This window comes from Macaca mulatta, chromosome 7, assembly GCF_049350105.2.
Source record: "Macaca mulatta isolate MMU2019108-1 chromosome 7, T2T-MMU8v2.0, whole genome shotgun sequence".
Lineage (NCBI taxonomy): Eukaryota > Metazoa > Chordata > Mammalia > Primates > Cercopithecidae > Macaca > Macaca mulatta.
Window position 1 is genome coordinate 7,685,881 of NC_133412.1, and position 24,316 is coordinate 7,710,196.

At 49.8% G+C, this 24,316-nt stretch overlaps 1 protein-coding gene across 3 annotated transcripts in view; it reads left to right on the plus strand.

The window, feature by feature from the left end:
* The window catches only part of OTUD7A (OTU deubiquitinase 7A), a 374,444-nt gene extending 350,504 nt beyond the window's left edge, over positions 1 to 23,940 (plus strand). For all 3 annotated transcript variants that reach the window (XM_015141768.3, XM_028850656.2, XM_077939014.1), the window contains 3 exons: positions 11,812 to 11,926; positions 12,100 to 12,184; positions 14,642 to 23,940. In XM_015141768.3, the coding sequence (XP_014997254.3) occupies positions 11,812 to 11,926; positions 12,100 to 12,184; positions 14,642 to 16,066 (1,625 nt within the window). In that variant the 3' untranslated portion in view covers positions 16,067 to 23,940. The remainder of the gene's footprint in view (positions 1 to 11,811; positions 11,927 to 12,099; positions 12,185 to 14,641) is intronic.
* The last annotated feature ends 376 nt before the right edge of the window (positions 23,941 to 24,316 follow it).

Sequence of the window (24,316 nt, forward strand, 5' to 3'; positions counted from 1 at the left end):
TTGGTAGGTTCCACACCTGATGGCCACCTGCTTTCTCCAGGGGAGGACATTAGTCCTTTGCTCCCTGACACCCTGAGCCCTGGGCCTTCAGCTCTTTGCAGGAAGCAGCCTCCTTGCAGCCACATCTTAAAATGGCTTCCAGGGGAGCGCTGTGAAACCCAGATCTGGGCATTCTGTCAGCACCCAGGCCAGGACAGTTCATACTGGCCACTGAGCAAATGTGTACATTATGAAAAATCAAATCAATTAACAGGAGAAACAGAGGTGCCACATAGTTCCTGGAAACATAGAACCTAGGAAAGAACTTTGGAAATCATCCAGTGCAATAATCCCAACTCCCCCTCCTTTTATAGCAAACGTTATCCAGTGTACTCTTCATTATCCTGAAATGAAATTCATGGATAATGTTACCTATGTTGGAATAAAGTCCATTTCATAACCCCCACATCGGGAGAAATCAAAGGAAACCAATGTAATCAAATAGTCTGCATTTCTGTAAATGCTCTCACACAGCCATACCACGAGACTCAACAAAGCAATCAGATCCTGGCACCCATATGTGGGGTGCCCAGTTACACAGGCAGGGGACATAGGTGTGCCGAGCATACCTTCAAATACCCCAGGAGGCTCTGTCGTCCAAAATGACAGCTAACTCTTGGTAAAGTCCCAAACAAGGCAAACACAGCCTTGCCCGTCTCCACAGCTCCTCTTCCCTTTGCGTGGATATAGAGCCATGCAGCGCATACCCTCGTGTACATGTTAGCTCTCGGCCTGGCCAGCAGGTTGCACTGGGAAGGGCTGGGTGCATACGGGTGCTGCCTAGGTCTGCACCCCACCTTCAGGCTCATATGTTTGCAGTTGCTTCCTGTGCTCAAGTGCCGCTCTAAGGTCCTTTCCAGGAATCACGATTTAACCCTTCCCATTTCCTATTCCCCGCTTTACAGAGGGGGAAGTTGAGAAAGGAGGAACCATCCCCAGGGAATGGTTGCAGCCAGTGAAGGATTGGGAGGGTGGATGGCGAGGCTTCCGCAAAGACTTGGCCCAAGAGAGTGGCATTCAGAGAGCATGCAGCTCCCAGAGAAGAGGCTCAGGAAGTGGTACCCCAAGTCAAAGCCTGCTTGGGATGAGACAGCATCTCAGACCTGGTGTCTCAGGAACCTTCAGGGTCGAAGAGGGTAGGGAGGGGGTTCTTTGTTTCATGGAAGGTGTCAGTGCCATCCGTGGCTGTTCTTTTCTTTAAAATGTATTGGCCAGGCGCGGTGACTCATGCCCGTAATGTCAGCACTTTGGGGGGCGAGGTGGGTGGATTGCCTGAGCTCAGGAGTTCAAGACCAGCCCGGGCAACACAGTGAAACCCCATCTCTACTAAGATATAAAAAATTATCTGGGTGTGGCAGCATGCGCCTGTAATCTCACCTACTCGGGAGGCTGCAACAGGAGAATCTCTTGAACCCGGGAGGTGGGGGTTGCAGTGAGCCAAGATTGCACCATTGCACTCCAGCCTGGGCGACGGAGACTTCATCCCACCCCCAAAAAATTAATATCTAAGTCCATTGTTTAAATAGTTCTTCCCTCATATATACAAACAGCCTGTGAGCCTCTGAGGCATATCCAGGGGCCACACAGAGGTCAGGGAGCCCTCAGCGTGTCCTCAGTGCCTTCCCCCAGGGGTCTCGCTTAAGGACCCCAGAGAGCAGCACGCAGGCAGCCCTGAGGGAGTCCACTGGTTACAGATGGAGGGGGAGATGCTGGTGTGAACAGAGAGCTCCGAAACGAGGCTTACAGATGGTCACACCAAGGTTGGCCACTCCTTTATTGGGAGCAGAGACTCAACACATTCAAAATGTGATACTTAAAAAGAAAAAAAATGTTTTTCCAAAGAGCAGCTTACCAATTTGTCTCTTGCTGCTTAGGAACAACACAGCAAGTTTTAAGTGCCTGCTAGGGATCTTGGGAGCCGAACAGAGTACTTCTACCCACCGGGCCATGGAATCAGCCTTCCATCAGTATTTGATGCATGGCTCCTGGTTAAATCAAACGCTCACCTGTGCTCTGCTATTCCCCAAGCCATGTGGAATGTGACGTTCCAATTTTCAACATGTTTGACAACTAACCGTGCTTTTTCTTGCAGGATTAATTTACAATAGACAAATGTAATCTCTTTTTCAATAGAAATGTATCTTTACATGTTACAAATATTATTACATATTCTGCTCAACTTGATTTCATAATTGTGTTAAAGAATTATTTATTGGCCAGGTAAGGTGGCTCACGCCTGTAATCCCAGCACTTTGGGAGGCTGAAGCAGGCAGATCACAAGGTCAGGAGATCAAGACCATCCTGGTTAACATGGTGAAACCCCATCTCTACTAAAAAATACAAAAAATTAGCTGGGCATGGTGGCGGGCGCCTGTAGTCCCAGCTACTCAGGAGGCTGAGGCAGGAGAATGGCGGGAACCCGGGCGGCAGAGCTGGCAGTGAGCAGAGATTGTGCCACTGCACTCCAGCCTGGGTGACAAAGCAAGACTCCATGTCAAAAAAAAAAAAAAGAATCATTTATCAAATACCAATCAAATTGGTCTATTTGTGTACCCATCTGAATAAAATAATGGAGGAAATATGTAATGCCTATTACGAGACATTACAGTAAGAATCAGATTACTTCATGGTGGCAAGAAAGTTTTTTCTTTTTTTTCAAACTTTTTTTTTTTTGAGATGGGGTCTCATACCCAGGCTAGAGTACAGTGCCGTGATCTCAGCTCACCTCAACCTCCACCTCCCAGGCTCAAGAGATCCTCCCATCTCAGCCTCCCAAGTAGGTGGGACTACAGGTGCATGCCACCAGCCCAGCTAACTTTTTGTGCTTTTGGTACAGATGGTGCTTCTCCATGTTGTCCAGGCTGGTCTCAAACTCCTGAGCTCAAGTGATCTGTCTACCTCAGCCTCCCAAAGTGCTGGGATTACAGGCATGAGCCACTGCGCCTGGCCAGCAAGAAGGTTTTAGAAACCAGAAGTGACCCCAAACTGAATTACCTTTGTCATTAGCCTCCCTTCTCTTGGCTACTTTCTAAGTTTGCCAGTTGCCACTGAAAGACAGGGTCAGAGTGGGAGTAAAAAGCACAGCTACGCCTACCCCTGTGGTGTGTGACCACAAGTCTCACTGGGCCATATTCCTTTGCCACTCCTCTCAGCAGCCCCAGAGCACAGACCCCTGAAGAACCCTTCTCTGCAAAGGCCCCTGGCTAAGGGGTGACAGGCCAAGGAGCTGGGGTTGGGGGCATCCAGACTTTTAGCTGAGACCTCTGCTCCTCAAATCTGTCATCTTTGACATTGTTGACCTACGGATCACAAAGCACCATGAAGTGGCCAGGAGCTGTGGAAGGAACTTCATGGCTATGGAGCTCTGTCCTCAGCTTATAGAGGGGACACGTGCCGAGAGAGCTGAGTCACACTGATTAAAAGCACGAGGTGTATTTATCCACAATACATCTGCTGATTGGTTCAGGCCCTACCCCAATGACCATCAGCTCAGGGGCCCAAAGCATTGTTCCAAAGGGATGCCAGCCACAGTTAACTCCGCGGAAAGAACTCGCCAAGAGTTTTTCACTCATGCCTGAAGGCCTGGAGAGAAGAGAAAGCAGGAGTGCACCCAGATGCCAGCCTCCCCCCAGGAGCCCTGCCTGTCCCCTCCTGAGCTACAAAGTAGGAACAGACACTTGGATCCCCCACCAGACCTCCCCAAGACATCCATGCCCACAGGAAGCGCATACCAGCCACCACCGCCCCTCATTCTCGAATGAGGATCCCAGCCATCGCTGTGTAATGTGCAGGTTTCTCCGTCTGGCCACTCCAGGCTCCTGAGGACCTCCACACTCCCATGCATGGTACTGGAGTGAGAACATGCACTCCAATAAAACCCCTTCTGAGGGGGGCTGGGAGGCAGCGGCACCAGCCACCTGTCCTACCTACAGGACAGGAACAGCCAGCACTCACTGTCCTGGATGTGGGGAGCGAGGCTTTGGTGGGCCAGGGTGACACCCTGGTTCTGCTCTCTGAGAAGACCCCAGTTGTCATTGTCCCACAGGGCCACACATGAGGCGTGCACAGAGTGCGTCCTCTGGGGCTGAAAGCTTCACCACCCACTTTTGGCCTGAGCTCAGGAGCCCAGAAATTGTCTTAGATGCTGAACGCTCTCTCAGTCTGAGAGCTTTTTCAGCAGCACTCTTTCCAGTTTTGTCTTAGTCAATTCAGGCTGCTGCCACAGAATACCACAGCCTGGGTGGCTCATAAACAATAGAAATTTATTTCTGATAGTTCTGGAAGCTGGAATACAAGATCCAGGAGCCAGCAGATTTAGTGTCTGGTAAGGGTGTCCTCCTCCTGGTCTACACACAGCAGCTTTTTACTGTGTCCTCACATGGCCAAGAGAAAGAGGAGAGTGCTCTTGTGCCTGTTGTTATAAGGGGACTAATCCCATTCTCAAGGACTCCACCCTTGTGCCTTAATCAGCTCCCAAAGATCACACTCCTGATACAGTTACATGGAGACTAAGCTTTAACAGTGAATTTTGGAGGAACACAAATATTCAATCAATAGCAAGCTTATTCCATAGACCAGTGACCAATCCAAAGATCTTATCTACATATAAACTTCAGAGAGAATGTATGTCTGCCACCATTGGCCCTGATGCCCAGCCTAGGGCCCCCATCCTCAGGGACTGGCCTTGGCCTCATGCGCAGGCCATCATTATTTCCCTCCTCCCTCCCTCTTTGCTTTGAGTTTAATTTGCTACCCCTTTTCTAGTTTCTTAAGGCAGAAATTTTGATTACTAATTTGAGATTTGTCTTCTCATCTAATATAAGCATTTTAATGCTATAAGTTTTCCCCTAAGTACTGCTGTAACCACATCATAAAAATTTTGATGTGCTATATTTGCATTTTAATTCTGTTCAAACTTAATTTCCCATGAGACCTCCTCTGGCTCATGGATTATTTAGAAACAGGTTGCTTGAGTTTCAAGTTTTGGGGGATTGTTCAAATATTTGTTACCGGTTTATAGTTTCAGTTATGACATGAGCACAAACATGATTTCTGTTCTCTTCAATGCACTCAGACTGACTAAGAATATGTTCTGTGTTGGTGAATATTCCATATGTATTTGAAAATAATATATACTCTGCTCTTGTTGGGTTCTAGAAATGTCAATTACCTCAAATTATCTGAGAGTGCGGCTCATTTCTTCTATATCCTTACTGGTTTTTGCCTATTTGCTCTGTCAGTTACTGAACAAAAAGTAGTGAAGTCTGCAGCTGTAATATATGTATTTATCTCATTTTTGTTAGTATTTGCATCATGTACTTTGAAGCTATGTTATTAGGAGTATTCATATACATAGGATGATTATGTCTTCTTGGAAAATTGACCCCTTTATCATTATGTGATGTTCTTCTTTTTCTTTGGTAACAGTCCATGTTCTGGAGCCTACTTTGACATAAATGTGGCTACTCTAGCTCTCTTTCCATTAGTGAATATCTTTTAACCGACATATGTCTTTATATTTATAATGGGATTCTTTTTTTTTTTTTCTTTTTTCTACGACCTCAACCTCCCAGGTTCAAGCAGTTCTCCTGCCTCAGCCTCCCAAGTAGCTAGGATTACAGGCATACACTATCATGCCCAGCTATTTTTGTATTTTTAGTAGAGACAGGGTTTCATCATGTTGGCCAGGCTGGTTTCGAACTCCTGACATCAAGTGATCCACCCATCTCAGCCTCCCAAAGTGCTGGGCATGAGCCACAGTGCCTGGCCCCTACAATGAGATTCTTGTAGACAGCATATATGTGGGTTTTGCTTTTTTATCCAGTGTGACAATTTTATCTTTTAAAAGATATGTTTTGACCATTTTCCTTTAATAGTATTAATGATATGTTTGGATTAAAATCCACCATCTTGCTAGCTGTTTTCTGTGTATCGTATGGGTTCTTTGTTCCTTTTGTCTCTTTTCTGTCTTATCTTGGGTTAATTGAGCTTTTTAATGGTTCCATTTTATTTCCACCATGGACTTGTTATTATAGCCCTATTTTTAATTGTTAGTGATTTCCCTAGGGTTTACAATAAACATCTTTAATTAATGAGTTTTTTGTTTTTTTTTTTTTTGAGACAGAGTCTCACTCTGTCACTCAGGCTGGAGTGCAGTGGCGCAATCTTGCAGCCTCTCACTGCAGCCTCCAACTCCTTCAAGCAATTCTCCTGCCTCTGCCTCTAGAGTAGCTGGATTACAGGCACACAGCACCATGCCCAGCTAATTTTTGTATTTTTAGTAGAGATGGGGTTTCACCATGTTGGCCAGGCTGGCCTCGAACTCCTGACCTCAAGTGATCCACCCACCTTGGCCTCCCAAAGTGCTGGGATTATAGGTGTGAGCCACCACACCTGGCCTAATTAATGAGATTCTATTTTAAGTAATATTATTCTACTTCACATGTTGTGTAAGGATATTACCACAGTGTATTACCTATCCCTCCCTCCCATTCTTTCTGTTATTATCAGACATTTTATTTTTACATCTGTTATAAATTCATAATGCACTGCTGCTCTTTGCTTTAGACAGTTATCTGTTAGAGCAATTAAACAGACGAAAAAAATGAATTTTCTTTTTTTTTTTTTTTTTTTTTTTTTGAGACGGAGTCTCGCTCTGTCGCCCAGGCTGGAGTGCAGTGGCGCGATCTCGGCTCACTGCAAGCTCCGCCTCCCGGGTTCACGCCATTCTCCTGCCTCAGCCTCCCAAGTAGCTGGGACTACAGGCGCCCACAACCTCGCCCGGCTAATTTTTTTTTTGTATTTTTAGTAGAGACAGGGTTTCACCGTGGTCTCGATCTCCTGACCTTGTGATCCGCCCGCCTCGGCCTCCCAAAGTGCTGGGATTACAGGCGTGAGCCACCGCGCCCGGCCAAAAAATGAATTTTCACAACCATTTATTCCATTTCCATCATTCTTAATTGTATAAATACAAGTTTCTAGTGGTACCATATTTCTTGCACTTTAACATCTCCTATAGTTCAGGTCTGCATGCAATGAATTTGCTCACTTTTGTTGGAAAAACTCTTTATGTCTTCTTCATGTTTCAGAGATATTTTGGCTGGGTATAGAATTCTAGATTAACAGTTTTTTGGGGTTTTTTTTTCAGTACTTTAAAAATGTCACTCCATTATCTTCTGGCTTACCTGTTTTACCTTGAAAAGTCTGCTGTAATTTTTATCTTTGTTTCTCTATATATAATGTATCCTCTTTTTTCTCAGGCTGCCTTCAAGGCTTTTTTGTCTTTGGGTTTCAGAAGTGTTAAGATGCTATTTTAGGCATATTTGTGGTGGTGTTATTTTTCCTGCTTGGTGTTCTCTTAGTTTCTTAGACCTGTGTTGATGGTTGTCATTAATTTTGAAAAATTCTTAGCCATTATTTCTTTAAAATGTAATTTTGCCTTGTTCTTTCTCCTCTTCTGGGATTTCATTTACACAGAACTTAAGGTGCCTGATATTGTCACACAGCTCTTAGATGCTGTGTTCATTTTCCCACCTCCTTTTTTTTCTGTTTCAGTTTGTGTAATTTCTAATAACCTATCTTGAGGTTTACAGATTCTCTGCTCAACTATATCAAGTCAACTGACCAGCCCCTCAATCATTCTTCACTCTATTATTGTGTTTTCATTTCTAGAATTTTCATTTAATTCTTTCTCATAGATTTGTTCTGTATGCTGAAATTAACCATCAAATCTTGCATGGTGTCCAGCTTTTCTATTAGTCCTTAACTTATTAATCAGTTACTTTTAATTCCTTGTCTGATAGTTTCAACACCTGTGTCATATCTGAGTCTTGTTCTATCAACTGATTTGTCTTTTATCAATGTGTTGGGTTTTTTTAATCTTTCCTTTCGCCTCATAGGTTTTATTGTTGTTGTTGCTGAAAGCCAGGCATCTTGAGTGGGACAGTAAAGACTGCAGTAAATCACTTTTATTCCTGGAAAGAAGCATGCCTTTCCTTTTGCTAGGTTTTTAGAGTCTAGGTTTGGACCAGTCTAGTCATGCTAGCCCAGGAGGGTCACCCCCATCCCCAGATCCAGGGATACAGTGCCTGCCTAAGACACATGCTTAATTAGAGTAACAGAACATGACCCTTAGTGCACCCAGTGTTTGTTGCCCTATACTCTGCAGTTTAAGCTTTTGTTCCTTGGTAGAGGTGGGATAGAAATATCTATGGAGACACTCTCTTAGAATTCCTGCCAGTCTTTTGTGGGAGAACCAGGCAGGTCCTGTGGAGAGGAGCCTGCAAGTGCATGTGAATTCCCTTTATATCTTCAACCCCAGGGTTCCGTACTATTTCACTAGCTGATACTCTTCCTTTACCAATTTAACCATTTTCGCTGAATTATTCTTACTGCGGTCCAGCTGAATTGGCCCTTCTTAAGCTCATGTCTGTCTCTCCTTGGAGGCACCTGTCTTTCCTTAGGTATTGGATAAGTCGGCTTCCCTGTGACTTCAGCTGTCTGCTGGGTTAAAGATAAGTTGTGAATTTGCAGTTTGACTGGCACGTTGTCATGGTGGAACAATGCTCTTCCAGCTTCTCACATCGGAGACAAAAACCAGAAATCTTGATTTTTTTAGAAAAGTACTTGATTTTTTAGAAAGTACTCAGAAGATATTCAGGCTAGTATGAGATGATGACTATGTGTTTCCAGGCTAAAGGACATACAAGAGGCCTTTCAAAAACAACAACAAAACAGCTTTCTGGCCTTTCTAGGCTCATTTTGAAAAGCAGTTGCTGTTCTAGACATTTACCACCAGAGGGCAAGCCGCTGTGCGTCTGCTACTCGCTGGTAAAGCCAGGTTTCCAATAGGGAAATGTCAGAGTGTACAGTGAGAGGTAGAAGCATCCCCAACAGCCGCTGCTCACAAGGAGGACCTGTTTTCACGGCCTCCTGGCCTGAGCTGTCCCTGGGCTCTGCAGCCCTAGCCCTCACCACAGGCCGCAGTTGACCCTCTGCAGAGAAGCCTGTCTTTAAGCCCCTCGGTGTCTTCCGTTGTGAGCAGGCACGTCCCTAGAGCCTCTCTCAGTAGCTGGTCCTTCACCCCAGCCAGATCTAGGCCGCAAGGCTGCAGGGCCCTTCTAGGAGGACAGGCAGTAGCCCCTTCAGGGGTATTCCCCCCCGTGCACTGGACCCCTGGGCAGCTGGAATGGAAGGGAGTCCATTCCAGCCCTGCTGTTGAGGGGAGGAGTCCCCAGGAACCCCATGATAGAGAGGTGAGGGTGACGGGAGTGCCGTCTTAGCTTAGGTGGTTTGTCTGAAACAAACAAACCAAAATCAGAGTGGCTTAACACAGTGGAAGTCTAAAGGGAGTGTTCTCAATTGTCAGGCAGCTCTTTAGTGGGGATCTGCTGTCTTCTGCAGGCACCATGGAAGGGAAGTGGGGGAGAGGCCCCCCTATGCCTGAGCACATCACCCAACACTTCCCACATTGCCTCTGCCCACAGACCATGGGTGCCGCTAGGTGCCTGTTCCCCCTAAATCCTGGGGGCGGGGTGGCTAAGACATGGAGTGGTGGCTGGGCTGATGCTCTCCAATGGCAATTCTACCCTGGGAAGCGGGTGGACAGCCAGACCCAAAATGTCCAAGTTGCACCCACAGGAACTGCTTCTAACAGATTATTCTTGTTCTAGAACAATATTTCCTGAATTTGCTTGATTTTAAAAGCCACAGGAGATGCTTATTTAAAATGTCACTTTCTGAGTCGTTTTCCTGGACACTTTGGTTTGGTCCATCTGTTTATGGGGGCTTGGAACTCCCAGGAGCTGCACTGCTGTATTCGGGGAAACATTGTGGATGGGGAGAGCCTGTGCCACCCCCTGCCCCGTGAGTAAGAAGCGAGGCTAACCCCTTCTCTGTTTGTGTAGTGACTCATAGAACTATGGGACAGGCTGCTGGGCACCACCCCAGGGAGACCTGTCCCTGAGCCAGCCTTGCAGCCCTCCCTGGGTGTGTCTATTCTGCAGCTCAGACCTGGGAAGGGTGGCCACGTCAAGGCAGAACCCAGCAGGCTGCAGCAAAGCCAGGCCAAGCTGCCCCTGACCTCTCAAATCAGAGCACTGCACTTTCCAATCCCAAGCCAGATTAATGAAAAGCCCGGGCCAGGCGCAGTGGCTCACGCTGTAATCCCAACACTTTGGGAGACCAAGGCGGGCAGATCACAAGGTCAGGAGATCGAGACCATCCCGGCTAACACAGTGAAACCCCATCTCTACTAAAAATACAAAAAATTAGCCAGGCGTGGTGGCGGGTGCCTGTAGTCCCAGCTACTCGTGAGGCTGAGGCAGGAGAATGGCGTGAACCCGGGAGGCGGAGCTTGCAGTGAGCCAAGATGGCGCCACTGCACTCCAGCCTGGGCGACAGAGCGAGACTCCGTCTCAAAAAAAAAAGAAAAAAGAAAAGAAAGGAAAGCCCGGAGCTGGCCATTGGTCAGCAAAGCTGCATTTCCCTTATTCGCAGCTTGGGGAGGCTGGGGAAGAAAAGGTGCAGGGGTGGAGAGGGGAATTACTTGTACCCACTTTTCCTCTTAAGCAACACTGGAGGGCAGCATTGAGTCAGTTTTTCCAATTTCTTACCAAATCAACTATTGGTATTCAGTCTTCGATTTGATCTATTTCCTTGCCTTTTTGTTCTTGCCATGGCAGCCTTGCTGTGAATCACGGGCTCCAGCAAAGAGGCAAAGCAGCTGACCCAAGGCCTTGGGCTGTGCTTCTCTGCTGTGGTGTGACTTCTAGGAGTGGGGCCTGCAGGGGAGCTAACTGGAGCCCACAGGAGGCTGCTGCTTGCTCCGAGGAAAGACTTGGGGAGATCATCTCCCACTTCCTCCTGCCCTTGTCCCTGACAATGCCCTTGGGAGGAGTCAGTCATGTCACGAGGAACTCCTCTCATCAGGTAGCTCAGAAGCTCCTAGAAGATCCCAAACCTGTAGACACCCCCTCCACCCTAGCCCTCCTGGAGTGAGCCAGGATTTCCCACGAGTGGTGAGTTTCACCACAGAGCTTTTGTGATGAGTCAATCCCTCTGAGAAATGACCAGCCAGGTGCTCGTCACTGCAGTCTCCACTGACATGTGACCTCCTCAAAAGGACCCTCTGACCCCACCCAAGAAAGGCTTCACCATCACTGCCTTCTGCCTGCTGTTTACCCTTCCAGGGCTCCTCACCACCTGACATTATGAGGTGTTTGTTAACCTGCTTATCTGTCCCCAGCACAGGTGAGCTTCCTACGGGCAGGGGTGGGTGGGTCCACGGGTCCCAGGCACTGACACAGACTTGTGGCACAAAATCACAAATCCGTAGAGGTCAGCAACACCCTTGCTCACCTGACTTGTACATTCAGCCTTTCTCTGGGATGAGACAGGAGAGCTGGGCCCCAGGCCCACCTGCAAGGTAGCCTCCCAAAGTGTGCCTAACCTGCCTAGATCCTTCCTAGAAATAGCAGAAGCAGCAATAGCTTTTTTCCCATTCTGATGCCCAACGGAGTATCTGCCATTGGACAGACCCAAAGAGACCCAGGGTCCAGGTGACGCTTCCAACTGCTCTCCACTGTCTACAATAAATATGGAATTTTAAAAACTAGCAATAGTGGTTTTGGTCTTCATGCTCCTGCTGGCACAGATCTGTGTAGATCTCCACTCGGTGCACTTGTCACCTGAACACCTGGCTTGGGAATTTCCTTCCCATCCTCCCTGGGGAATGCCGCGGCTCCCAGCACGGCTCTGTCTCTTCTGTTCCAGCCGTGATCCCCCTGACGGATTCTGAGCACAAGCTGCTGCCTCTGCACTTTGCAGTGGACCCTGGCAAGGACTGGGAGTGGGGGAAAGATGACAACGATAACGCCCGGCTGGCCCAGTAAGACCCTACTCTGTCCCTTCCCCCAGCGCCCACAGGGAGGGCTATGGCTGGGGCATCCTGGGGAGGGGCTGTACCACCCCTGCTCCTCCTGGGACAGCTGGCATGCAGGTGGGCTGGGTGCTACAAGGGCCAGCTCCGACCATTTCAATAGGGTATTCTTCTCTTGCCAGCCTTATCCTGTCGCTAGAAGCCAAGCTGAACCTCCTCCACAGCTACATGAACGTGACATGGATCCGGATCCCCTCCGAGACCCGGGTGAGCCTGGCTGTGCTGGGACCAGATCTGGCGGTAGGGTCCAGGCTGCTCAGCTCCAGCCTGGCCAGGGTGCATCCTCCCAAACGCTCCCACACTCTTGCCTGCCCCTGCCTGGTCGCCCACGCCCGCCATACCCACAGCCCAGTAGCTCCCCCATCCCTTTGACCTAGCCACCCTGGCTGGGGTTTGAAGTGGCTCTGGTTGGACCCAGTGGGTGTGTACACACGTGTAGGCATGTGTGCACGCAAGCATGCACTCTTGTAAAAGGATTTTTGTCCCCCTATTTTCTGCAGAAGGAATAAACACGCCCACTCAGAAAACAAGCAACAGGCAAGTCACAACACAAAACTATCTCTACTGAGATCAGAACACAATGTGCTGCCGCAGAGCGGAATTAATTATAAACTGTGTGGGTCCTCAAGAAAGCCAGGGAACTGAGCGCGCGATTCCTCGGCGCCCCCTTCCTCCCCTCCCGGAGGCAGCACGCTGGTGGGTGGAGTTGGCAGGAAGGTGAGGAGAGGGGCCCGTGCCCCGTGAGGCTGCCTGCCTCCAGAGGGTCGGGGCTGCCCCTGCTTGCAGACGCTGAGCGATTCATTTTAAGCATCTGACTGATGTTTTCTGAAATCTCAGTAGTGAGCTGCCAGGGAAAAAGATTTGTAAAAAAAACAGCCTGCAAATAATTGGTCCTCTCCAGCCAGTTACTTAGGCTTGAAGTGGGGCTCATAAGGAATTAGTAAAGGAGAGGTGTAAGTCAAGGAGTCGGGTGGTGGTCAGCACTGCTCAGTGCTCTCAGACTCCGGCCTTTGCCTGTACTTCATCTCCCAGGGCTCCACGAGGCGGGGACTGATACCCCATTTTACTGATGGCATAAGTGACAGCCAGTCGGTGGCAGTCTGAGTGCTGCCTCTCAAAGGCCTGGAGCACTCCGGTGGTGCTGTGGCTGTTGTTCTTCAGCACCCACATGGGGAGTGATGGCAGCGGCTCAGGATCTAGAATCAGGAAGCTCTCGGGCTGAGCATAGCTTTGCCTGCAATTGCCAGGCCTCGGTGCCTTCATGTCAGATGCAAGGCTCTCAGCTGACAACCGTGGGAAGGGTTCTTCCAGCCAGGGACTCCCGAGCCCGCTCTCAGTGCCCTCCTGCTAGCACCAGGCGCACCTCCGTTCCTGGCCCAGCCCGTGTCCACCCTTTAGTGTCTCACACACTGGTCTGAGACACTTCACACCTTCCTATCCCAGGTGGGAAGGGGAAAGGAATTTCAGAGTGGGAGGTGGTGTGGGTCAGTTCTGCCCACGTTTGCTTCAGGGTGACCTGGTCACAGGACAGTCACCGACTCATGGACTTGCTTGAGGGGCCTGGGGGTGAGGAGACAAAAATTAAGTGGGGGAGCAATGGGAGCCTTCTCCCAGGCTCATCCCCTGGAGGCCAAGGAAGCCTGTTCAGGTATGGGCACCAGTTCCTGCAGCACCCAGCAGCCAGCATGAGGGATCCTGCCTCTCGTCCAGTGAGTCAGAATTCTCTCCTCACCCAGGGAGGTCCCTCTGCAGACGCAGTAGGTGCTGCCTGCCTCTCTGCCCTCCCATCTCTTTTCTCAGGTTCTCCCCACCCCAGATATGGTCGTGCCCTCCTCAGACTGGTTGACCACCTCAGTGGGTCTCATCCAAGCCGTGCTTCCCAGCGTCACCCCACCCCAAACCACCCAGGGGCCCTTTTCTGGGAATGGGAACATCTTTTTTGCTGAGCGCAGGCCTATTTCAGAATCCTCCTCAATTTAGCACTCCACCTTGCCAAACTGAGTGAGAAAGGAACCCCTGAAGCGATTTGGCATCCCTGAATCAAGGGGGTGTTTGATTCAAGATCCGATGAATGAGATTGAGTACAAGGTTTCTGTCCCCTGCCTGGCGTGAGGAGGCGGGACATCTTTTCAAGGGTGACAGTTTTGTGCAGGCCCAGTGTCCTCCCCACCTGAAGGCCTCCATCTTCACAGAGGCTGGCCTGGGACCTGTGTCTGGTCAAGCAGGCGGCCTTGTTAGTGGGGAAGGCCAGAGTGTGAACCTGATCATTCTCTGAACTGTGACAAGGCTCTGGGGACCAAGGCCAGTGGGGTATTTGCACCATGCCCCAATCCCCCACTCAGGGTTCCAGGCTACCAAGTACCTGAGGTCCCCCAGAGAGAAAGAATGAGTACACCCCAGCTTCCGTGGCCAGAAGACACACGCAGATAAGAAGTCCCTACATCCTTTTACTACTGCAGCGAATCAGAGCCCACTCCTATCCGCTCCTTTCCTTCAGCACCGCCCATCCAGGTACCATAGTCACCAGAGAGACAGTGGGGACTGGGACAGTGAACCTTGAGGGCCCCAGCCTTGGCAAGACAGGGGCAAGGTGTCCCTTCCTCGGCCAGCCCGTGGACGGCTCTTCTCTAACCATCTTCACTCCGGCCCTCCCTCTCCACACAGGCGCCCCTGGCACAACCGGAGTCTCCCACGGCCTCGGCAGGGGAGGACGTGCAGTCCCTGGCCGACTCGCTGGACTCGGACCGCGACTCGGTGTGCAGCAATTCCAACAGCAATAACGGCAAGAACGGCAAGGACAAGGAGAAGGAGAAGCAGCGCAAGGAGAAGGACAAGACGCGCGCCGACTCCGTGGCCAACAAGCTGGGCAGCTTCAGCAAGACACTGGGCATCAAGCTGAAGAAAAACATGGGCGGTCTCGGCGGCCTGGTGCACGGCAAGATGGGCCGCGCCAACTCCGCCAACGGCAAGAACGGGGACTCGGCAGAGCGGGGCAAGGAGAAGAAGGCCAAGTCGCGCAAGGGCAGCAAGGAGGAGTCGGGTGCGTCGGCAAGCACGTCGCCCTCGGAGAAGACCACGCCGTCGCCCACGGACAAGGCGGCGGGCGCGTCGCCGGCGGAGAAGGGCGGCGGGCCGCGGGGCGACGCCTGGAAGTACAGCACGGACGTGAAGCTGAGCCTCAACATCCTGCGCGCCGCCATGCAGGGCGAGCGCAAGTTCATCTTCGCCGGCCTGCTGCTCACCAGCCACCGGCACCAGTTCCACGAGGAGATGATCGGCTACTACCTGACCAGCGCGCAGGAGCGCTTCAGCGCCGAGCAGGAGCAGCGGCGCCGCGACGCGGCCACTGCCGCCGCCGCCGCCGCCGCCGCCTCCACGGCCAAGCGGCCCCCGCGCAGACCGGAGACGGAGGGCGCGCCGGTCCCGGAGCGCGCCTCTCCGGGCCCGCCCACGCAGCTGGTGCTCAAGCTCAAGGAGAGGCCGAGCCCCGGGCCCGCGGCGGGGCGGGCGGCGCGGGCGGCGGCGGGCGGCACGGCCTCCCCGGGGGCAGGCGCGCGGCGTGCGGGCGCCAGCGGACCGATCCCCGGCCGCAGCCCCCCGGCGCCAGCGCGCCAGAGCGTCATCCACGTGCAGGCGTCGGGCGCGCGGGACGAGGCGTGCGCGCCGGTCGTGGGGGCGCTGCGGCCGTGCGCCACGTACCCGCAGCAGAACCGCTCGCTGTCGTCGCAGAGCTACAGCCCGGCGCGCGCCGCCGCCCTGCGCACCGTGAACACGGTCGAGTCGCTGGCGCGCGCGGTGCCCGGGGCCTTACCGGGCGCGGCGGGCCCGGCGGGGGCGGCAGAGCACAAGTCGCAGACCTACACCAACGGCTTCGGCGCCGCGCGCGACGGCCTGGAGTTCGCCGACGCCGACGCGCCAACCGCGCGCTCGAACGGTGAGTGCGGCCGTGGCGGCCCGGGGCCGGCGCAGCGGCGCTGCCAGCGCGAGAACTGTGCGTTCTACGGGCGCGCCGAGACCGAGCACTACTGCTCCTACTGCTACCGCGAGGAGCTGCGGCGGCGGCGCGAGGCGCGTGGGGCCCGGCCCTGAGCGGCGCGGCGCAGGCGGCGAGGTTCTACCTTCGAGGATTTCTTTTCCATTGTGTCGGTGTCTTTTTTACATGCTCTGGTCCACCGGAAGGCCGGCGCCTCCTCTGTCAGTGCCGTGTACGTGTTTGGTCAAACGTTCCTAATGGTGCCTGAACCTACACTGACGCCACTCAGGTAGTAGACGGATAGGAAACAAGTCATACTGTTGGAAGTGGGTGTGCTAGCCTAGCATCTGCCTCGTACCTGTGGAAACTCAATAGCCATTGCAAGAGTATTTTTGTTCCTCAGTAAGAAATAAAGAAATTCGCAGCCCTTTGTTTTTAGAAGGGAGTGTTTTACATGCTTTTTTTTTTCTCCTAACCTAGCGATGACCTCTTCCAGGTAGCGGTCCCCTGTGCGCGGTGGGTAGTACCCAGGGCTTAGAGTGAACGCGCACCCGGGGCTGCGGTGGAGGCTCCTCTGCGAGCTCCACTTGCCTCCCATCCCGGGACCTAGGAGAAGGCGGGTACCTGGCCGCCAGCTGACGCCCTGGTGGTCACTGTGGCCCTTTAGAAACACACAGCTCCATTTCATAAGCCAAACCTCCTCCCCCAGCCCCGGCTCAAGCACCATTCACACACTGCCATCCAAGCCGCGGGCGGCCGTGGGAAGGGCACTGGACCACCCGTCTCGCGGGCGCGGTTAGGTACAGCGATGGCTCCCAGTGCCGGGCAGCTCAGGTGACAGGAGCTTTCCAAAGACACCTAGGGTCCAAAAAGCAGGGTTCCCATCTCACAATTTGGATTTGCCCATAGAGGAGAAGATAGGACAGCCTGCTCACATTTCTCCTTTGAAGGCACTTCCACAGTGGACTGTCGCTGGAGGGCCCCTGGGCGATGACCATCGGTGCCCCGGGAGACCGAGGAATTCACCCTTCGGTCACTGTGTAAGCCCCCACTAGGTTTCTGCTCTTTCCAAAGGGGAGGAGCTGGGGGAACCAGGAAGGAAGCCCACCCCAACACCTGCATCTGTCTGGGTTCAGCCAGGTAAAGGGACTCACTGTGATCGTGGCCCCTCCATGGGGCAGGACGACCCTGCCTCCGTCTCGTGACACAATGAGGGAGCAGCCCGATCCCTGTGCGGTCTCTTTTTTGGTGCCTCCTACATTTCTTGAGGAAAAAAAAAAAAAAAAAATTGTGTCCTTAGCTACCCTGTTTTGAGCAGCAATATGCAGCCTCTTCCTTCCAAGATTACCTCCGGAGAACACCATTCTTGGCCAGGGACACTGAGGAGCTAAACCTGCCTCACTAAGGAACGAGCTTGTTTCCAAGAAATGAGGATAAGATGGGTAAAATCCTCACTAACAAAAGAATACTATAAAACCTGTGAGAGCCTTAGAATAGCTTCTAATACTCCTAGGAAAGGAGAAAGCGCCTGGTTTTGCTGTGAGTGTATCCTCAGAAAAAGCAGGAGGTCGACCATCTCTTCACTGGAGCCAGCTTCTCCTCTAGAAACGATGCTTTTTTCCCTAACTAAAGAGCAGCAAAAACAAACAAAAAAGTGGGAGGGGATTTTTTTTACTTGTTTGGAAAATTATAATAAAACAATTATCTCCTGTGAGTAATGCCTTTTTGCTTTTAATTATTCCACAGCAGGTGGAGTTTTCAGTAATTTGTTCAAGTTTTGCATAAGTGGTTCCTTAAATCAAAAATTATTTATTAAATAGGATCTTTAAGAAATTTTTTGAAAGTTTTACTTTTCCTGCTGAACAATATTTTCAATGTCTGGTAATTACTGTACTAACATTCACGTCCCTGATATTACTGGGGTTTCTTTTATTACTCAGAAAACAAAAGTGGTTTTTTAAAAATCTCATGGAGAGGGTCTGTGGCAGCTTTCTGGACTGATTCTTCGTGTCACGCTGAGCAGCCGCTTTGGCATCCAAAGCTGTGGGGTCACAGGAAGTGTTGCTTCGGGTGTGGATGCCAGCCACTCCTCATGCCCCTCACTCCTAAAAGATGGAGACACCCAACCTTAAAAATGCTTCAGTGGTCCATTCAGAAACCAAACTCGCATGCACAAGATGTCAAGGAGGCATAAAGTCAACTCTTGTTTGTTTTTCTCATTTCTTAATGTAAAAACAGCCAACCAGAAGTTTCTAAAACTGGCTATGCAAATTCAGATCTTTTCTTTCTCATGCTATCTGCCTGGTTTGTTTAATTAAAAAAAAAAAAAAAAAACTGAGAATAAAAACAGTCCGTTGTAATACAGGAAAACCTTCCAAACCAGGCAGAGTACGTAATTATCAAAGCACCAGGACCTATTCTACCCTTGCATTTCAAAGTTACCTCCACCCATCACCATCTGATGACAGATGTGCCCTAAATAAGAGCCTGCGATAAAACCACTGGCTGCATCCTGCGCCCCAGCTTCTCAGTGTGGTAAAGAGGCGCCAGACGTCTGTAGACACCTGCTCCAGGCTGGTACATTACCACTCAGTCCACATGACTTAGGAATAGGATCTGAATCCATCCTTCCTCTAAACAGTATTTTTAAAAGGGGGGGGGGGAGAGCCGATAGTCATATTAAATGTGCAGGCCCCATGCACCGACAGCATGCTCCTTGAGAAGAGCTGTTTAGACCTCGTCCCTGGCCAGAGACCAACTTCATCAGGCTGGCCAGGAGCTATTAAAAACTGTGTTGACTGCATGTGGGCCGAGGGCTTCCCTCATAGTCCATGGCATGAGGGCCCTTTGTGGAGCAGGGAGAAAGGGAAGAAGGTGAGTTCCCCCGGGGTGTATGGCCCTGCTGTCGTCGCTGACCCTGCCTGAGAGCAGCCTTCCCCTCCTGATCTGGCCACACTTCCCTTTCTAGGAAGGACAGGTGTCTCCAAGGGACTGCAGGTTTCCAGAGGATCCCAGATACTTCTAAACCCTGTGAAGGTTACTTCAGAAATTTACATTTCCTGCACATTTGTTACTGGGTAAATGATTTTTTTAATATATTGTTAAGGGAAGGTGTTTTTCAGTGTATTCTGTTTGTAGATTTTATGCTGTGTTACGTTGAAATTTTACAAGCCAAGTTTAAACTATACTATAAAAATTATTTTTGTATTATTTTCAGAACATGCCACAGAGCAATATTTTGCACCGTTATTGTCACAGGGTTGTCCTTAGAAGGGTAACTGGAGGTGGGAAGGAGCTCCACTCTGGGCTCCGGGGGTTAAACGCGTTTTGCTGCTTGTTCGAAAACCTTCTGAAAGTGGGAATGTATAAATGTCTGTTTTGATTGAAAGCTTGATTTCCTTTTTTCTGTTCATGGATTTTGGTACTGCACCTTTCCTCTTAAATGAATACTTTGTATTCACTAAATTACTGTGGACCTTTTCTTACCTATTACCACCCAGTGGCATTTGCATCTATTACTTTACAAATTGAATGTTTTTCCAAATGATTTAATTTCCTCATTCTCATAGCTTACTGTCAAGAATTGGGTGGCTGAAGATAAAAGGACTCTCCGTGCCCCCCAGGTGCACACCTCAGGGTGTGGACATCCTCCATGCAGCGCCCGCCCTGTCTCTGAGGAGGGGTCATGGGTCCATCGCCCACCCCCACCTCCCCCCACTTAATATCCACAAACTTATTTTGCAAACTATTCTACTTTGCAAAAATAAACTTAACCTAGCAAAATATACTTCACATTAGTTAAGATAAAAGGGCTGTACTTATCAATGGTGGGAAATTTGTGCAAGAAAAAAACAAAGACTTTTCCAAATCCGTGTGTGTAAGTTCCATTCCATGTGAGTCTTTTATTTACTAAGAGACTTGGAGTAAAAGCTGGAGGCATCTGCTGTATGTTTGGGGCTCCTTTCTTTATGACAAGGTTCTTTTTCTCCTCATCTTGGTGTGGACTTTACAAATTAAGTTTCCCCAGTGTTCTGTCCTTTATCTTTCTTCAGTGCTTCTAATAAGAAGAAATGTGTTTCCATGACTGAGCGAGCCCTGTGGGGTCAAGCAGACCTTACCAGCTCTGGCTTCATCCTCATTGGGCTGCAGAGGCGGCCCCTGCTCTAGTTGAGTCTGGTTCTGCTGCCAGCTGAGGACAGACACACCATATGAAGGGCCCAGAGGTAGCTGGCATGTCAGGGAGCAGGTATCCCCTTCCAAAACGCCTTAAAGTGATGGCTCTTTGGAGACCTGAGGCACCACCTTCACATTTGCTCCTGACTCGAAACTCTAGCTGGCCGGTTTTAGTGTGGCTGGCCAGGGCAGTGACCAGTGCTCAGCTTTGTTCTTGTGTAATTCAACTCCACCCTGCTGCCCGTGTCCTCTCCACAGCTCTGGGTCTGTTGGCCCAGAGTGTATTTCTGCCAGTGCTGCCTCACTGACTCAGGAGTGGGTCCTGGATAGTTCATGATAGAGAGGCCAGCACATGCCATGGGGAGAGCCCCCCACACTTACCCCGGGAGGCCCTGCTGCACATCCAGGCTGGACCACTCTGCAAGCTTCTGTCGTGAAAGACAGGTATGGGCACTGTGCAGATTGGCCTGTTAGCAGTTATGCAGGTCCCTTCTTTTCCAAAAGATCTATTCTTCTTCCCACTGCACCCCAGCAGAAAAGAGCTAGGGAGATGCCCTGCAGGGACCCCTGGGAACAACAGGTATGTGCAGTCTGCGCAGTATGAAGAACTTGGCCCCACCAGGCTGAGCGGAAGACACACGTCATTGCAGAACAGCACTGAAGCCATCACCTCCAACCATGCTAGTAATACTACTATTTCTATTTATTTTGCCAAATAGTTTGTTGAAATTTGCATTTTTGCTATTTTAATCTTGCCAAAAAAGGGGGCCTCACTAATCCTAATTATGTACATACAGAATGATGCACATTGCTTGTATCTTTTTATTCCTCCCAAAGAGCATCTCAAGGATATATATGTATACACACATACATTTGTTTAACATAAGGTGAAGAGTACCATTTGGTTTTAAGAGTAAATATAGGCCAAATCTATTCAAGACCAAAGCAACCTATTAATTTAATGAGGACAAATTAGTGAAACCAGCTGTTTTAGAATTTATCTACAGACACTGGAGTGCTACTTTAAATGAAGAAACAGCCTCCCATGGCAGAGGAAAAGCCAGGTCCTTACAAAGGCCTCTCCCACCCCAGTACTACTTCTGCCTGCTGCTCTGCCCTGGGACGTAGGCCTTCCTGCCATTTCTAGTCACAGGCACCCTCCTGCCCCAGGGCCTTTGCACATGTCATCCCTTCTACCTGGAACATTCTTCCCCAGAGAGCCACATGGTTCACCCCTCACTACCTGCCAGTCTTTGCTCCAATGTCACCTTTCAACGAGGCCTTCCCTGACTTCTTTATTTAAAATAACAACACACCCCACTCTCCCTCCCTACCCACCTCTCTGCATCTTCTTCTTGTGCATTTCTCACCATCTGAGTGCTGCAGATGTTAATCATTCATCTATTTATTTGATTCTCGCCTCCCCGTCTCCCATAGACTGTAAGCTCCATGTGGGCAGGAACTTTCATGTGTCTTGCTCATCACTGTATCCTGGTGCCTACAACAGTGCCTGATACGTATTAGGCACTGGATAAGTATTTGTTGAAAAAAGGAAATGAAATCAGTAAATCGAAACCTATTAAGAGGCCAGAAAATGTCAATTTCAGCTTTCATCAAATCCAGGTTCTATTATTGTGAGAACTTTAGTTGACCCAGTGACCTGGCTCCTGTGGGTACAAGATGGCTAGATATGGCATTGAGCAACACTGGGCAGCAGTGGTGGCTTCTGTCTGTGAATGCCTGCCCTGCCGCTAACCCGCACAGATGTGAGGCTCGTTGTTCGCAGGGGAGCATTTTGGAACCAGCTGGGATGAAGACAGTTTTAGACGGGTAGCTCTAGTAGTCAGATGCACAGTAGCGGGTTCCCGTCACTCCATGAGGTCACTGTAGACCTGGACCATTCCAGAGAATCCTTTGTTCATCAGTCTTTAGGTGTCTCCCAGTCCTTCCCAGTTCCACACGGGTGGCAGCAGATGGCCCAGCCCAGGGAAAGTCCATCTGACCATTAGAAGGACTCGTCCTCCAGCGACCAAAGCAGGTTGCAGAGGAAGAGGAGCTTGTCACAAACATTAACCAGCACAGGGCTGGGCAACTGCACTGACAAATTTGGAAGCAGCAGGACCAGAGAGCCAAGGTCCCTGGGTATCCCCATTGGCCGCTGGTAGAGGTGCACTGGAAGGTCAGAGCCTTGACACCACATAGCCAAGCAACACACACCTCCTTGGGCCCAGGACCCAGTGCTGGCAGCTGGCCTCACCCACAGCAGGGAGGTGTGGGTCCTCCAGTGACCTTCCTGCCCCTGCCAGATGATTTTGACAACTACCTAACCTTGGTGTTTACTTCTAGGTCCTTTGGCCAAATGCATTTTCTTCTAAGAGTTGTTGGCAAAATACTGTTACAAGCTTCTTATGGGACTTTTGTCCTACTGTGACCTGGTTAAAGGCTTTGTCCTTCTCTTTAATCCGCTTCTGTGGTTTTGCTGTCATTTCTCTTGATGCCATATTTTCAGGTCCTTCATGGGAGGGGGCATAAGGTCTCCATCGTAACGTCCCCTCTGCAGCTGTCCAGCCAGCAGTGACTGGGCCCCTACATGTGCGTTCCTGTGCTTGAATTGTCATATAAACAGTGTCCCTTTCATTGCTGCCCAAACAGACTGGAGGCCTGCTCCTGCCAGCACTCAGAGGGGGAGTGTGTGCTTCCCAAGAGCCTGCCCCCTTGGCCCATGCAAACTTTCTCCATGGCAGGTGTCCATGGAGGTCTCCCAGGCCCTATGGGCTGTCCAGCTCTTTGCACACATTCTTCCTGCTTGCAGGAATGGAAACCAAACACCTGATACGGAATGATGACTTGGCAGCGGGGAGTGGGGCAGCTTGTCTCCACTAACTTAGGACCAAAACTAGGAAACTCACCATGAGCATGCTTTGGAGATCAGCTGTGGCCTCGAGCCCCTGTACACGCAGAGGCAAGCCCCACCTCTGACAGAGCCAGTCACCATTCAGTAGGAGCTTCGCTTCCCCGGGCCCACAGGTAGGAAAGGCTGGGCTCTTAGTCCTGTAAGTAAAGGCGCTGTTAGGAGCAAGGAGCAGGTTCAGCTGGGTCCACAGAGGAACTAAGCTCCTTAGTGACCCGTTACTGCCTCATCTACGGAGTTTGAACTCCATTCACCATCACCTTTGAGAATTTGGCCTTGTTTTAACTAAGGATTGTTGAAGTAAATTAGAACAAGGGACCATCCTCACCCTGTGTGTGCTTTGTTCCATTAAACATGCGTTTGGCCTAATGAAGTCAGTGAATGTTCCTCTTTCTTTTTTGTTTTTTGGTTTCTTTGATTTTTGGATGACATATGTTGCTTTATTTCTCCTTTTTTTTTTTTTTTTTTTTTTTGATTACTGTGGACAAAGGAAAATAATGAAGCAAAAACAGGTCGTCAGTCACATTACTTTGACCCAGTTGTGCAGAGCCCCTTTTTACCTGCAGGTGTTAATTCCAATTCAATGCAAATATCCTTTTCAATCCGGTCCATTCTTGGAGAAGAAACCCATTGTAAGAGCTGTCTTCTGTGGTTGGGATATTACTTTGTAAAGTATTAAAGCACTAAACCAATTTTTGCAATATGTAGTAAATCTTGCTTTCATTTTGGAAAACTTCCAGTAATGACTACTGCACTTTTTATAGAAGAATTGTATTTAATTTCTTTCTTTTATGAAAGATTATTTCAAGTAAAAATAGCTCTGTAATCTGTGTGACATGGCTTCTCCATTACCTGACACAGAGAGAAGCTTTGATGCCTACTCAATAAAATTAACATGTTTGTAAAGTATTGCTTGGTCCAATTATTTGCCCACTGACTCCTGTGTTCTTGTAAAATGCCATCTAAGAAAAGCTTTATTGCCAAGAGGAAGAGGACTATATCAGGCATCCATCCATACCAGTATTGTTTTGTTTAAGTGTTTTCCCACCCAGATGAGATGTAAACCCAGTTGTCACAGTTTCATTCTTTTTTTTTTTTTTTTTTTTTTTTTGTATTTTTAGTGGAGACGGGTTTTTGCCATGTTGGCCAGGCTGGTCTCAAACTCCTGACCTCAAGTGATCCACCTGCCTCAGCCTCCCAAAATGCTGGGATTACAGGCACGAGCCAGCACGCCCAGCCAAGTTTCATTCATGTAAGAGGAAAATAGTTTATCTCCTTTTTA